The sequence below is a fragment of the Delphinus delphis genome, chromosome 4, assembly GCF_949987515.2.
Source record: "Delphinus delphis chromosome 4, mDelDel1.2, whole genome shotgun sequence".
NCBI classification, from domain to species: Eukaryota; Metazoa; Chordata; class Mammalia; order Artiodactyla; family Delphinidae; genus Delphinus; species Delphinus delphis.
Genome location: NC_082686.1, coordinates 107,364,727 through 107,378,137, shown reverse-complemented (window position 1 = coordinate 107,378,137; position 13,411 = coordinate 107,364,727). Strand labels below are relative to the sequence as shown.

General features: G+C 32.8%; 1 protein-coding gene across 6 annotated transcripts in view; it reads left to right on the top strand.

Moving 5' to 3' along the window:
- Positions 1-13,411, top strand: part of LEKR1 (leucine, glutamate and lysine rich 1) — a 276,455-nt gene that overhangs the window by 142,624 nt on the left and 120,420 nt on the right. For all 6 annotated transcript variants that reach the window (XM_060011239.1, XM_060011240.1, XM_060011238.1 and 3 more), the window contains one exon: positions 10,043-10,228. In XM_060011239.1, coding sequence (XP_059867222.1) covers positions 10,043-10,228 — 186 coding nt within the window. The remainder of the gene's footprint in view (positions 1-10,042; positions 10,229-13,411) is intronic.

Sequence of the window (13,411 nt, the reverse complement as noted above, 5' to 3'; positions counted from 1 at the left end):
TTATAGTTAAATGTTAGAAAAAGAAAGCATTCTAACCTTATAACTTCAGTTTCCTAATTTTATTATATAATATGTGCCTTTAGAAATGAGTTGTATATGATAATACTCTTAAAATTTTTAACTAATTTTGAGAATTAAATTTGGACAAATACAGATGAATATTATAACAACCATGTTTTCAACTGCAAAAATTGTTAATTTTTAATACTTTACCTTTAAAAAAAGTGTCTTAGTTCAGCAGACATTGAATCAAAGGTATAACTGCAGGTAGTTTATTTGGGAAGTGAAGGTCATGCAGGTATAGGGACAGAAAGGCAGCCAATAAAGGTTGCAGTATTGCAGTGGGCAACTGGAGCTTAATCCCATGAAGAAACTGAGAAATGGTTTAAAACACATGCCTCAGAATTCCTCACTCAAGGAGTGAGGGAGCTGGACATCAACTCCCAAGAGTCATTGGTTAAGGGCTGCTCCCAGACAGTGTAAACTCCTTGGCACCTGTAGTCTGCCATTTGGTGGGAAGTGCTACTTTCTGCAGTTCCAGGGAAAAGATTCCTCCAGCACAGAGATGCAAATAGTGGGAACTGGAAGTCGGTAGAAGAACATTGAAAGGTTCAAGGGATATGGGCGGGTCACTGACAATGTCCACTACAGTTAATAATATAGATATACTCTATTTTATGCATCATTTCCATTATTTAAACATTCACATGTATCTTTTGATGAATATATGCCTTTGTTTCTTTCCAGTAACTACCTAGGAGTAGAATGGCTGGGTCTTATGGTAGGTTATATTTAACTTTTTAAGAAACTACCCAATAGTTTTCCAAAGTGGTTGATCCTTTTAAATCCCTACCAGCAAAGTATGAGAGTTCTAGTTGCTCCATATCCTTGTCAACACCTAGTGTTGTCAATCTTTTAAATTTTAGCCATTTTAATGGGACACATATAGAGGATATTAATCCACATTCAAATCACTTCTCAATAACTTTCTCATTTTTGAGTGTCTTGTCACATCTTATTATAGAATATTTACCTCATGATGTCAGTAATGATGAACTCAGTCATACGAGAAGAGAAGAAGCATCAGCTCTACCTGTTTTTGTTTTCATTTTTGTTGCATTATCAGTATCTTCCCTAATGCATGATTTCTTTGGGGGAATCTTTTAAGCTAATTGTCAACTTTAGGACTTAGTTTAGGTAAACCACAGAGGATCACATAGACTGAAATATGTCACAATCACAGAAAGAGATAGAAAAGCGAGGAGGTACTGACAACCCCTCTGCATGGAGGAATATTACTCCTTCCTCACTTTAAAAGCTCAGTCACTTTATTCTCTCTGAATGTGACCCATATAATATAAGGACAGAGGGAAGTACTGCAGGTACATGAAGGGGAGGTTAGCTAAGGGTCTCCCAGAACAAGTAGCTGACCTTTCTTATGACTTACGTCTTGGTTCAGATGTCACCTCTTCAGAGAGATCTTTGCTGGCCATCCTAGTTAAAGTAGTCTTCCCTTACACTTCTCTATCCTATTTTTCTGTTTCATTTTTAATAACATTTATCACTGTCAGAAATATTCTTATCCATTTACTGATTTATGTGTTTACTGCCAGACTCCTCACACTAGGCTATAATCTCCAGGAAGACAGGAATTTTGATGGCTTTGCTGAATGCTGTCTTCCTAGTGTTTTAAGAGAATTTTGCCTGTCACAGGGTAGGTGCTCAGTGAACATTGTAGAATTTAAATGGAAATAAAGGACACCCAAATTTTAACCCAGATTAAATCTGATAATTTTTATGTTCCTTTTTAAACCTCTGAGTATTTTCTAAATGTTTTTGATAATGCTCACTTACTACTTCTATATCTAGGGAGAGAGAGTAAGGAGAAAGGAGAGGCTTTGTTTATGAGTTGCGTGTGCCTGCAGCCATGGGTTACTATCAGTAGTAAAATTCTCAATCTGATTTTTAAAGCTTGTTTGAAACTTATTTTTTGAACTTTAAGGAGGGAAATGCAAAACTTGATAATTCTTTTTTTCCCCTCAAATTCAAATGCCTTTAAGGATTTTTCTGACTATAAACATAAAATAGCCTCAATGTTAAAACATAGAAAATAGAACATAGAAAAAGAACAAGGAAGGAAGTGAACATCATCTACAATCTCAATACACAGAGATATCTGCTGTTAACATTTTGATATAGAACTTTCTAATCTTTATTTTTACTGCATAGATATATATGCTTAATAATATATCATGTAAATATACAGTCATGCCAACTAACTGTGTAAACTATTTTGACATAGCATCTCATTGTAGGAATGTATCTTAACTTATTTAACTGGCTTTCTATTTGTGGACATTTAGGTTGATCATAGTTTTTGCTTTTATAAATAAGGTTTCAGTGAACATCTTTACTCATGAATCTCTATGATCTTGTCCCATTTTTTTTATTTAACACAGTTAATTCCTAAAAGTGGTATTGAAGAATCAAGTAGTATTACATTTTACATTTTATCTAACATGAGAAGACAGGAGGTAGTTTTCAACCCTTAACTTTAACATTTACCATTATAATAAATCATATTGCTTTTATATCAGAAGTGTGAGGGCTTTGTTTGGAAGTTACACAGTGGTGATTGCAGAAGCTCAGAGATGGAAATACATACACAAGGACAGTATATTTAATTTCCAAGCAAGAGCTTAGTGACCATAACAGTTGGGGTGTGTGAAAGTGAAGCTATATTATTGTAAGGGTTTTTCCCGCTCTTTTTAAAAAAATTTCTTCTTACTCTATGTTATCAGCACAATCGAAGCCTCAGGGCACATATATACAAACATGTACCAGTATATGCAAAATGACAAATATGCTGATGCTTGCCTTTTTATAATCTCTGATCAATTTGAGCACACTTTAAATTTAGCAGCAGTTCTAGTAAATATATAAACATGCCAATTTCACAATATAGAATTTTAAATAAATAATCTTTATCTTAAATTTAGATTCAGAGAAAATAGAGTGTAATACTTTTGAAGGTTAATTCTTATAAAGCTTGAGTAACTATCACACCTACACAAAAAGATGACCAAAAGCCTAGGAAGTATATAGACCTACATTGTCCAATATTGTAGCCGCCAGCCACACAGAGCTATTGAGCACTTTGAATGTCGCTCTAGCCTCTCTTTGAAATGGTAGTATTTTGGATACGTAGAATTAAAGCACACTGTTAAAATTAATTTTACATGTTTCTTTTTACATTTTTAATGTGGCTACTAGAAATTTTTAATGTATATATGTGGCTTGCATTGTATTTCTGTTGGACAATGCTGGTATAAATAGTGAAATGAACTTTTTATACTTTAAAACTGTTAAAATGTTATAATTTTATTTTGGTTTATTTCCTATTTACAAAAATTATAAGGGCTTAATGTCAGTTATAATGACACCCTTATATTTTGTTACTGTTTCTTATTTCTAGTTTGTTGTCTTGACTATTCAATTAAGCTTTTACCTAAGTTTATTAACACTAACTCCAAAATATATCTGTACCCCTATGTTCATAGTGGTATTATTTACAATAGCCAAGACATGGAAACAACCTGTATCCATTAATGGGTGAATGGGTGTGTGTGTGTGTGTGTGTGTGTGTATATATATATATATATACACACACACAATGGAATATTATTCAGCCATAAAAACAGAAATCCTACCATTTGGGACAACATGAATTGACCTTGAAGATGTTATGCTAAGTGAAACATTAGGATGGCCAAAAATTTCATTCGGGTTTTTCCGTTACAGCTTATGGAAAAACCTGAATGAACTTTTTGGCCAACCCAATAAGTCAGAGAAAGACAGATACTGTATGATCTCCTCGTATGTAGAACCTAAATAAATAAATAAACAAACAAGAAAAACTATACACCAGACTCATAGAAAAAGAGATCAGATTTGTGACTATGAGAGGTGGAGGTGGGGGAGGGAGAGGGGGAGTTGGAGTAAGGTTGTCAAAATGTACAAACTTGCAGTTATAAGATAAATAATTACTAGGGACATAATGTACAACATGATGACTATAGTTAACACTGCTCTGTGATATATAGGAAAGTTGTTAAGAGAGTAAATCCTGAGAGTTCTCATCACAAGGAGAATTTTTTTTCTTTTTATTGTATCTATATGAAATTATGGGTGTTACTAAACCTATTGTGGTAATCATTTCACACTCTATGTAAATTAGACCATCATGGTGTACACCTTAAACTTATACAGTGATGAATGTCAATTATTTCACAATGAAATTTTAAAATTAAATATATATGTATATATATTTATTTAGACCCACACGAATATGCCCAACTAGGTTTTTTTTTTTTATTGAGGTATAGTTGATGTACAATATTTTATAAGTTTCAGGTGTACAACATAGTGATTCACAATATTTAAAGGTTATATTCCATTTATAATTATTATAAAATGTTCACTATATTCCCTGTATTTTACAACATATCCTTGTAGCTTATATGTTTTATACAGCCCAACTCGTTTTTGACAAGGGTGCACAAGCACTTCAGCAGAGGATAGCCTAGCCTTTCAACAAGTGGTGCTGGATATCAAAAACTTTGATCCAAACCTCACACCTTATAAAAAATTTAACTCAAAATGGATCATAGACTTAAATGTAAAATATAAAATTATTAAACTTTTAGGAAAAAAAGAAAATCTTTGTAACCTAGGATTCTTAGACTTGAACTTAAAAGCATGATACATAAAAGGAAAAATTGGTAAATTGGACTGCAGCAAAATTAAAAACTTTTCCTCTGCGAAAGACCCTGTTAAAAGGATGGAAAGGCAAGTTACAGACTGGGAGAAAATGTTTGCAAAGCACATATCTGACAAAGGGCTTGTATCTAGAATCTATTTTTTGTAAACTCTCAAAGTTCTACATCAAAAAATAGTGCAGTTAGAAAATGGGCAAAATGAATGAGCAGAAATTTCATCAAAGAGGATATACAGGTGGCAAATAAGCACAAGAAAAATTTGTTCAATATCATTAGTCATTAGGGAAATGCAAATTAAAACCATAATGAGATACTACTGCATATCTACTACAATGTCTAAAATTTTAATTGAGCAAAGCAAGTGTTGGCAAGGATCAGAGAAACCAAATCAATATTGCTGGTGGGAATGTAACATGGTACAGCCATTCTAGAAAATAATTTTTCAATTTCCTCTAAAACTAAAAAGGCACACACTTACCACATGACCCAGCTGTTGCACTTTTAGGCATTTGTCCCAAAGAAATGAAAACCTAAGTTCATGCAGATACCTGTACATACACGTTCATAGCAGCTTTATTCATAATAACCAAAATTGGAAACAACCCAAATATCCTTCAGTGAATGAAGAACAAACTGGGATACTACTCAGCAATAAAAAAGGTACAGATTATTAATACATGCTCAAGGGACTATGCTGCATGAAAAAAATCCAGCCTCAAAAAGGTTACATGTTATATGAGTCTATTTATGTAGCATTCTTGAAATAACAAAATTATAGAGAAGGAGAACAGATTAGTTGTTTCCAGGGATTAGGGATGGTGGTGGGGATAGGAGTAGGTGTACTATATAGGGGTAGCAGGAGGTAGCTTTGTGGTGATAGAATAATCCTATGTTTTGGTCGTGTTGGTAGTTATACAAAGCTACATATGTGATAAAATTGCATAGAGCTGTGCGCGCACACACACACACACACACAGAGAAAGGTGTGTATAACTGGTGAAATCTGAATTAGCTCTGTGGATTATACCAAGAGCAGTTTCTTAATTTTGATAGAGTACTGTAGTTATACAAAATGTCAACATGGGGAGAGGAGGAATAAAAGCAGCACAGGACCTTCCTATACATTTCTTTACAGCTGCCTGTAAATCTCTAAGTATTTCAAAATAGTTTTTAAAAAAGTAACCTATATAGTGTTTTATGACTCCTTCATTAAATAATAAATCTAGTGTTTCAGAGTTTTTTAATATTATTTTATATCAGCTTGCCTTGGTAATAAGGTTATAGAAGCTTTCTAAAAACTTAATGATGTAACATAATTTTAAGTTCATTGACTAAGCTAACAGGACTAAGAACAACAGAAAAATTTTATCAAGGCAAAAAAATTGATTGTATGAGATTAATACTAATAATTATACTTGCATCAGCTAGCAAATTCTGTCACACTTACTTTAAAAGCTAAAAACATCTATTGGCTATAAACTTTGACAATATTACAAACATTTTAAATAACATACTTTTTTTCAATACTAGCTTTTATTTGTTATCACATGGATATATCCTTATGGTGTGAGTTGATTCTGCACGGCATAGTTCTTCGTTTGAAAAGTTGATGTAAAATAAAACTTGAAACATTTTTCTAAGAAGTAAAATAAACTCCTAATTCCTCTATACTAACTCAGTTGTTTTCAGTTTTCAATTTTATCTTCTATACTCCACATGCTCACCTATTTTTGCATATTTATAATCACAACATAAACGCCAATAATTATTCTAAAATATAGCATTATGGGCTGAAATGTGTCTCTCTCAAATTCATATGTTGAAGTCCTAACTCCCTGGTACCTTGGAATATAACTATATTTGGAGTTAGGGTTCTTAAAGAAACAATTAAATTTAAACGGGTGGGCTCTAATCCAAAATGACTGGTATCCTTACAAGAAGAGGAAATTTAGAAACAGACACACACACAGAGAAGACAATGTGAAGACACAGGGAGAAGGCGGCCGTCTACAAGCCAAGTAGAGAGGTCTGGAACAGATCTGTCCTTTATGACTCTCAGAAGAAACCAACCCTGACACCTTGATCTCAGACTTCTAGCCAACAGAACTGTGAGAAATGAATTTCTATTGATTAAGCCACCCAGTCTGTGATACTCTGTTATGGCAGCCCTAGCAAACTAATAAATGTAGTAAACCCCATATACACTGCACACATTATTCAGATACTTTAAAAGATTTTCACATTAAAATTAATTTACATTTAAAATCAAAGTCCAAAATAGGAAGGAAGTTTCTAGAAAAATGCATTGTTTAATATTTTCTTGCTGACAAAGTATGCTGAATATTAAGTAGAAGATACAAGTGAAGTATTTCCTATTCTTCTAATTAGTGGTTATCAATTTATGTAATCAATATTTTTAAGTCTAACTTTTCATAGATTAGGTTTTCTCAAATCAGAGCATAGCTATTTTAGTAGAAGAAATTTCAGAAAAAAATAATATTTTTACCAAGGCAGAATATTTTAGCAAGCATAGAATCAATTTGCTTCCACTCTCAAAATAACTCTTGACCGAATAGCTCTTGAACTTTTAAAATTCAAGTTCTGAATTAGGTTTAGAAATGTAGTCCACATTTTTTTATAAAATTGATGAAATTGGGGATAGAATAGGCCTATTTGCTTATCCTATTAAAAATGTTTCCTTCTTTTAGATGTGTGTGTTTACTGCCTTATCAAGTCTTACGTTAAATAATTTGCAGCTCAAAATGCTTGCCTCTGAAGTGAAGGGAGAGTTAAGATAAACACATATTTAGGATTTTCAGCTAGTGGTATATTAGAAGCTTTGTGCAATAATGCCTTTACTCATTTAGTAGCTATTTATTGAGCTTCTGTTAATTCTAGAATGTTGTGGCAGAAATTATGGGAGGAATAAAAAATGAATGAGATATTACCTCTGGCCTAAAATAACTTACGGTCAAATAGTAGGTCACATGTATGCATATGATCAGTGCCATAGAAATAGTGTAACTGGTGCAAGTTACAGATCTGGTCAGGAAAGATTTCCAGGCAGAGATAGCCTAAGAGCTGTGGTAGGTCCAACGTATGAGGCTAGGAGGACCTTCTTCATGGGGCGGTGCAAAGACAGGGAGAGTGTATGGTGGGTACAATGACCAGAATAGGTTGATCATAATTTATGAACCCAGATTGGGACACATAAGTGGCAATTATGAGGTTGTATTAATGATGAAAGTAGGATTAAGTATTTGACACCAGGATTGCCATAGGTACAGGGGATATATAATTTGCCAAGGGTGAGTTAATTGACCCCCATTGATTTTACTCTCCTATTTCCATGTTAGAAACCTCCTGTTAAAAATCTTACTGTACTTTTCCATGTGTTAGAATATATTTCACAAATGAATTTGTATTGCAAATTCTTATGCTTTTAATGTCAGATAGAAAGTGACATTGACACAAGGAGTTATTTTAGAGACAGATAGTAGTGTACACTAAGAGAGTCAGCCTGTGAACCTAAGCAGTACCATTCTGGCAAACGATAAATAGGTCACAGCATGTGTGCACTCCTCTGCAGTGTCATTCGGACTTAATCATAGACAGATATGGTTACGGTAGGTTACAGTTTATTCAGCCATAAGAAGCTACCATTATGGCTAGAAAAATTACCCAGGAAGACTTCTTGGGCCTGAAGAAAAATTGCAACCTCCTTATTTTCTTTAACTACATAAAAAAAAAATTCTACTACTGTGTTAAAAAATTCTACTACTGTGTTAGTAGCTTTCCTCACACAAATGGGAACATATCCATAAATTTTTAGAAGCATATAGCTATTCCTAGGGGAAAATATTCCCATATAAAGGAACCATTGGAATATAGTAGACCCCCACTTATTTGATCCATGCCAATTTATTTCTCTAGGTTTTCCATTTTGAGTAGGAATTAAAGGTGAAGATGGTGGCAAGACCCCTTGTGTTCATGCCCTAGGTCTACCTTAAATGCCACTTTCTCTTCCAGATGTACTTTCTTCCCACAGAAAGGCATTTTGCTTTTCTCTCCTTAGACCACATTCCTGATCCTACTCATCACCATCCCTTGGGGCATGCCCTCTTCTCTGTGCTCTGTTCAGCGTACTGCTTTACTTCTCCTGTAACCATTTACTGGCCATATTGCCTCTGCAGCCATGTCTATCCCATGGATGTCTACTTCTGGTCTTCGCTGGCCCATGTGGCTACTATTTCTGCTGTGATGGCTCCAAGACCAGTAAACCAAGCCAACCTCCTTTGACACCCAACAACACACTAAACCCATCATGTAGTCCAGGATGAGCTAAGCAAGGAAGAAATGCCAAGTGAGCTCTCTGAAAAAGCAGACTGTCCAGATTTTCATGTAGATCACATCCTCATCAGTTCAGTTAATTGTTGTACAAATTTTATAGTATTTTTATTGCATGTGTGTTTGTATATTTTAATGGTGGCTTAAGGCAGCAGTGCTGAAAACACTAAGCAAAGGAGACCTTGATAATTATCATTGTGAAGGATAAAATGTTCCATGAATTTCTCACAAATTTATATAAAATTAGCACATTTAAATCTACATAATGCTGTGAAGACATATTGTTATTAAACTTAATCTAAGTAGATAGAATAAGGAGAATTGATTGCTATGATGAAATTCTGCCCTTATTTTGAGGGGACAGAGTGTTATTAGAACCATTAAGATATATTAGCTAATACTTTCTGCCCATAAATTTATTAGTTTTAGACACTACATCCTTTTATTTCTCTCCACCCCTACCACCTTTCTTCATAATTTGTATAGAATATGCCCTAGTTATCTCCTAGAAATTCTTCCCAACCAGCTCATGCTAACACATTTAAATTTACTTTTCTGAATCATGTTGCCAAGAAAACAATTTAATTTCAATAAAACCCAGAACATTACATGGATATTATTTTATTCATTCATGTGAGTATTTAAAAAGCAGGCAGGATTGCCATTTAATACAATTTAAAGACTTAAAAAAACTACTAAAAGGTTTCATGCATCATTTAGCAATACAATCCTTTTTTCATTTATTTTTCAGAATAACTACTAAATTAAAACTTAACTTTTTGGTTAGGTGTCACTATACTCTCAGAGAAGTCATGTTGGCTTTCAACTATTCATTTTCTAAAAGAAAATAATCATTTTTAAAGAAATGTTTTATGATCCAGTGTTATCTATTTGTAAACTTTGAATTTTCTTTACAGAAATAAAGATGCTAAATAAAAGTTTGACAGTGTCCCAGAGAAATAACGTATGCCTTGAAGAGGAAATGAAAAATCTGAAACTGTTGTCAGATGCAGCCATATTGAGATCTCAGCAAATTGAGACATTCAAACAACAGGAAGTAAACTTGCAAACCAGATGCCATGACTTGCAAAAGGAAGTACTAGGTAAAAGAATTATTTTTTGCTGTTAGCAACTAGACATAATAAAGTAATGTCTAAATTTTTATTTCTCTCATGATCACAACAAAAATCTTGTTTTAACTAGTTTGTGTTGTAAATATGCCTAATTATTAATAACAATGCCATAACTGTTTCTGTGATAAATGTTTGCTATCATCCATTCCTATTCTGCCATTTAGAGTGGCAAGTATTAAGTGAATATATTAAAGACATTTCAAGTACAAAGTGAGATTTCAGGAAAACAAAGTAGAATTTTCTTTTGTATATCATTATTCCCAGTGGATGGTGGTTTAGAGTACTGAAGGAAAATATAGCATATGCTGTTATATAAGGTGATTCCAAATTTTTAGGCATTTCTTCATTTTCCCAAATGAAAAGGTTAAAAATTATGTTTTGGAAACCTTGGGCAAGGTTTTAAAATTTTTACCTTAGAACAATGAGTATGTTAGCAGTAAGGCTATGGGGTTTGTACTTTTTCCTGAAGGCAGTAAGGAATCTTTGAAAATTGGTAATCAGGAGAATGATATAACACAAGCAGTGTTTTAGCAAAATTAAGCTACTATCAACATATGGAGGTGTTCCAAATATCAAGAAATTGGAGTCAGGTAGCCATTTAGAAAATATCATTGCTGGTAACCCAGTCCCTAGACTAACCATAAGAAACTGAAGTGGGGTAGAGAACTAACATTTTTTAGGTCCTAATGTGTGCTAGAAACCATGTTAGCACTGTACATAAATTACTTCTGTCACTTCTCACAATGATCATGAATAGCAGGTATAATTATCCCATCTTACAGAGGAGAGAATGAAGGTCCAGAGAGGTAACATACTTGTTCCCACATAGCTGGTAAATGGCAGGGAGTGAAAGCAAACCTAGTTGGACTCCAAGACTCATGCTCGTCCCACTATGTCTCCTTGGCCCTCTCCATGGCCACACTGGGAAGGCTTAAATAGAATCAGGGTTGAGAGGACTACCCAGGAATAGAGAGGTAAACACCTGGCTGAGTAGACAAGGGCGAGAAAGAAGTCGCAGAGGGCTCTGAACTTCTTTGCTTGGAAGTCTTTAATGATGGAAGCACACCACAGACTAGAGAAATCTGGAGAGGAACTGATTCTGAAAGAGAAGAGAAGTTGTCACATGAACTTGGAAGCAATATGGAACTAGATACAAACTTTAAAATCAGATATTTTACTTTTTCTCTTGTGAATTACCTATTCATAGATCTTGCCAATGTTCTATTATATTATTAGAATTTTCCTTAACAATTTTTAAGAGCAGTTTGTATAGTAAAGTAATTATCTTCTCTATTCAATTTTTTTCTAATATATAATTTGTCTATTGACTTTTCACAGTAAATTGCACCATATCAAAGTTTTTCTTTTGGGTGTCATCAAATTAATGTCTTTTATTGTTTCTGGTTAGTCTTGGTTAAAACAGTCCATTCCATTCCTAGATTATACATATGGTCTCTTGGGTTTTCTTTCATTTAAGTCAGTAGCACGTATGGAATTTATTTTTTATATGATGTGAGATTTGGGGCTCCAGTTTTATTCTTTCCAAATACATAGCCAGTTGTATCAGTATTATGTATTAAATAATCCATCCTTCTCCCACTAAATAAACCTACTACCTGTCATATGTCAAAATTTCACAAATGCTAGTATCTATTATTGTATTCTCTTTTCTGTTCCACTGATTTATTAGATGTACCATTAGTATCATATTCATTTGACTTAATAGTATATTCTCATAGCTGGTAAAGTTTATTCTCTGTCCTTTGTTCTTACTTTTTAAATATATATTTGAAGGCAGTTATTCTTTGACTTGAATTTTAAGATCATTTATTTACCTCTAATCCAAAGACTCTGATAGATATCTAGTAAAGTTTTTCTCTTCCAGTCTGTATACTTTTATTACATATTCACAGCAGGTATTCTTCCATATAAACTTTAAGATAATATCATTAAATTCTGATATTAACAGGGATTCTAATTGGGATTACATTATATTTATACTAATTTTTAGAGAATTGACATTTTTAGTGATACTAAGTCTTTTTAATATTATAAAAGTTTATTCATTCAAGATATGGTATGTCCTTATGTTGTTTTATGTTCTTTAATATAATTTTATAGTTTTATTTGAATGTTTCTTTGCCATTCTTTTAAAACTTATGACTATCATATTTGCATCTACTGTGAATGAACTATTTGCTCTATCTCAATGTCCTGATATTGATAGATGAAAAAAGGCTATTGATTTTTATATATTTGTCTCATATCCATTAAATTTACAAAATTCTCATATTACTTCTAGTAGTTTTTATTTAGTGTCTCTTGGATTTTCTAGCTGTGCATTTATATGACCAGCCCCAATGCCCCCCAAAAAGAGTTCATCTATTCTTTTCCAATGTTTATATATTTTATCTTATTTCTTGTCTTGTTCATATCTTATTAAATCTATTTGAACCTCTGAAACTGTGTTAAATAATAATGGTGACAGTGATCATCCTTGTCTACTTCCTGATTTTAATTGAAATCATTCGGTGTTTTTCCACTTGGAATTATATTTGATGTTTGGGTTTTGGTAAATATTGTTTATTTTTAATCAAATATTTTCCTTCTATTCCAACTTTACTTAAAAGTTTTATTAGAAATGCTTCTGGATTTTGTTATATGCCTTTTCAGCATCTATTGATATTAAACATGTTTTTTCTCCTTTAACCAGCTGGTAAAATGGATTTGTATTACTAAATTTCCTGATACTACTTTTTTACATATCATTTTCTACATGGTTATATTTTATTTATAAGTTCAGTACCTACATTTATAAATGAGATTGGTCTATAATTTTTCTTTATTAAGGGGCACTAATTAGAGTTTTGTGTTAAAATTAAGTGATGTTAATAAATAGGTTTAATAACATTTGATTGTCTGTTTTTTAAAGGTTAGATAAAACTTGAATGTGAACCCAGTATCATTAAGTAAAATTCAATTATGAACTCATCTGATTCTGGTGCCTCTTTAAATGGTAATTATTTAATGTTTCCAGAGTTTTCTGTAGTAATTTGACTATTTAAATCTTCAGTTCTTCTGAGCTGTTTTTATTATTTATATTTTGACAGGAAATCATTCATTTTTCTCTAAGATTTCAGATTTGTATCCATA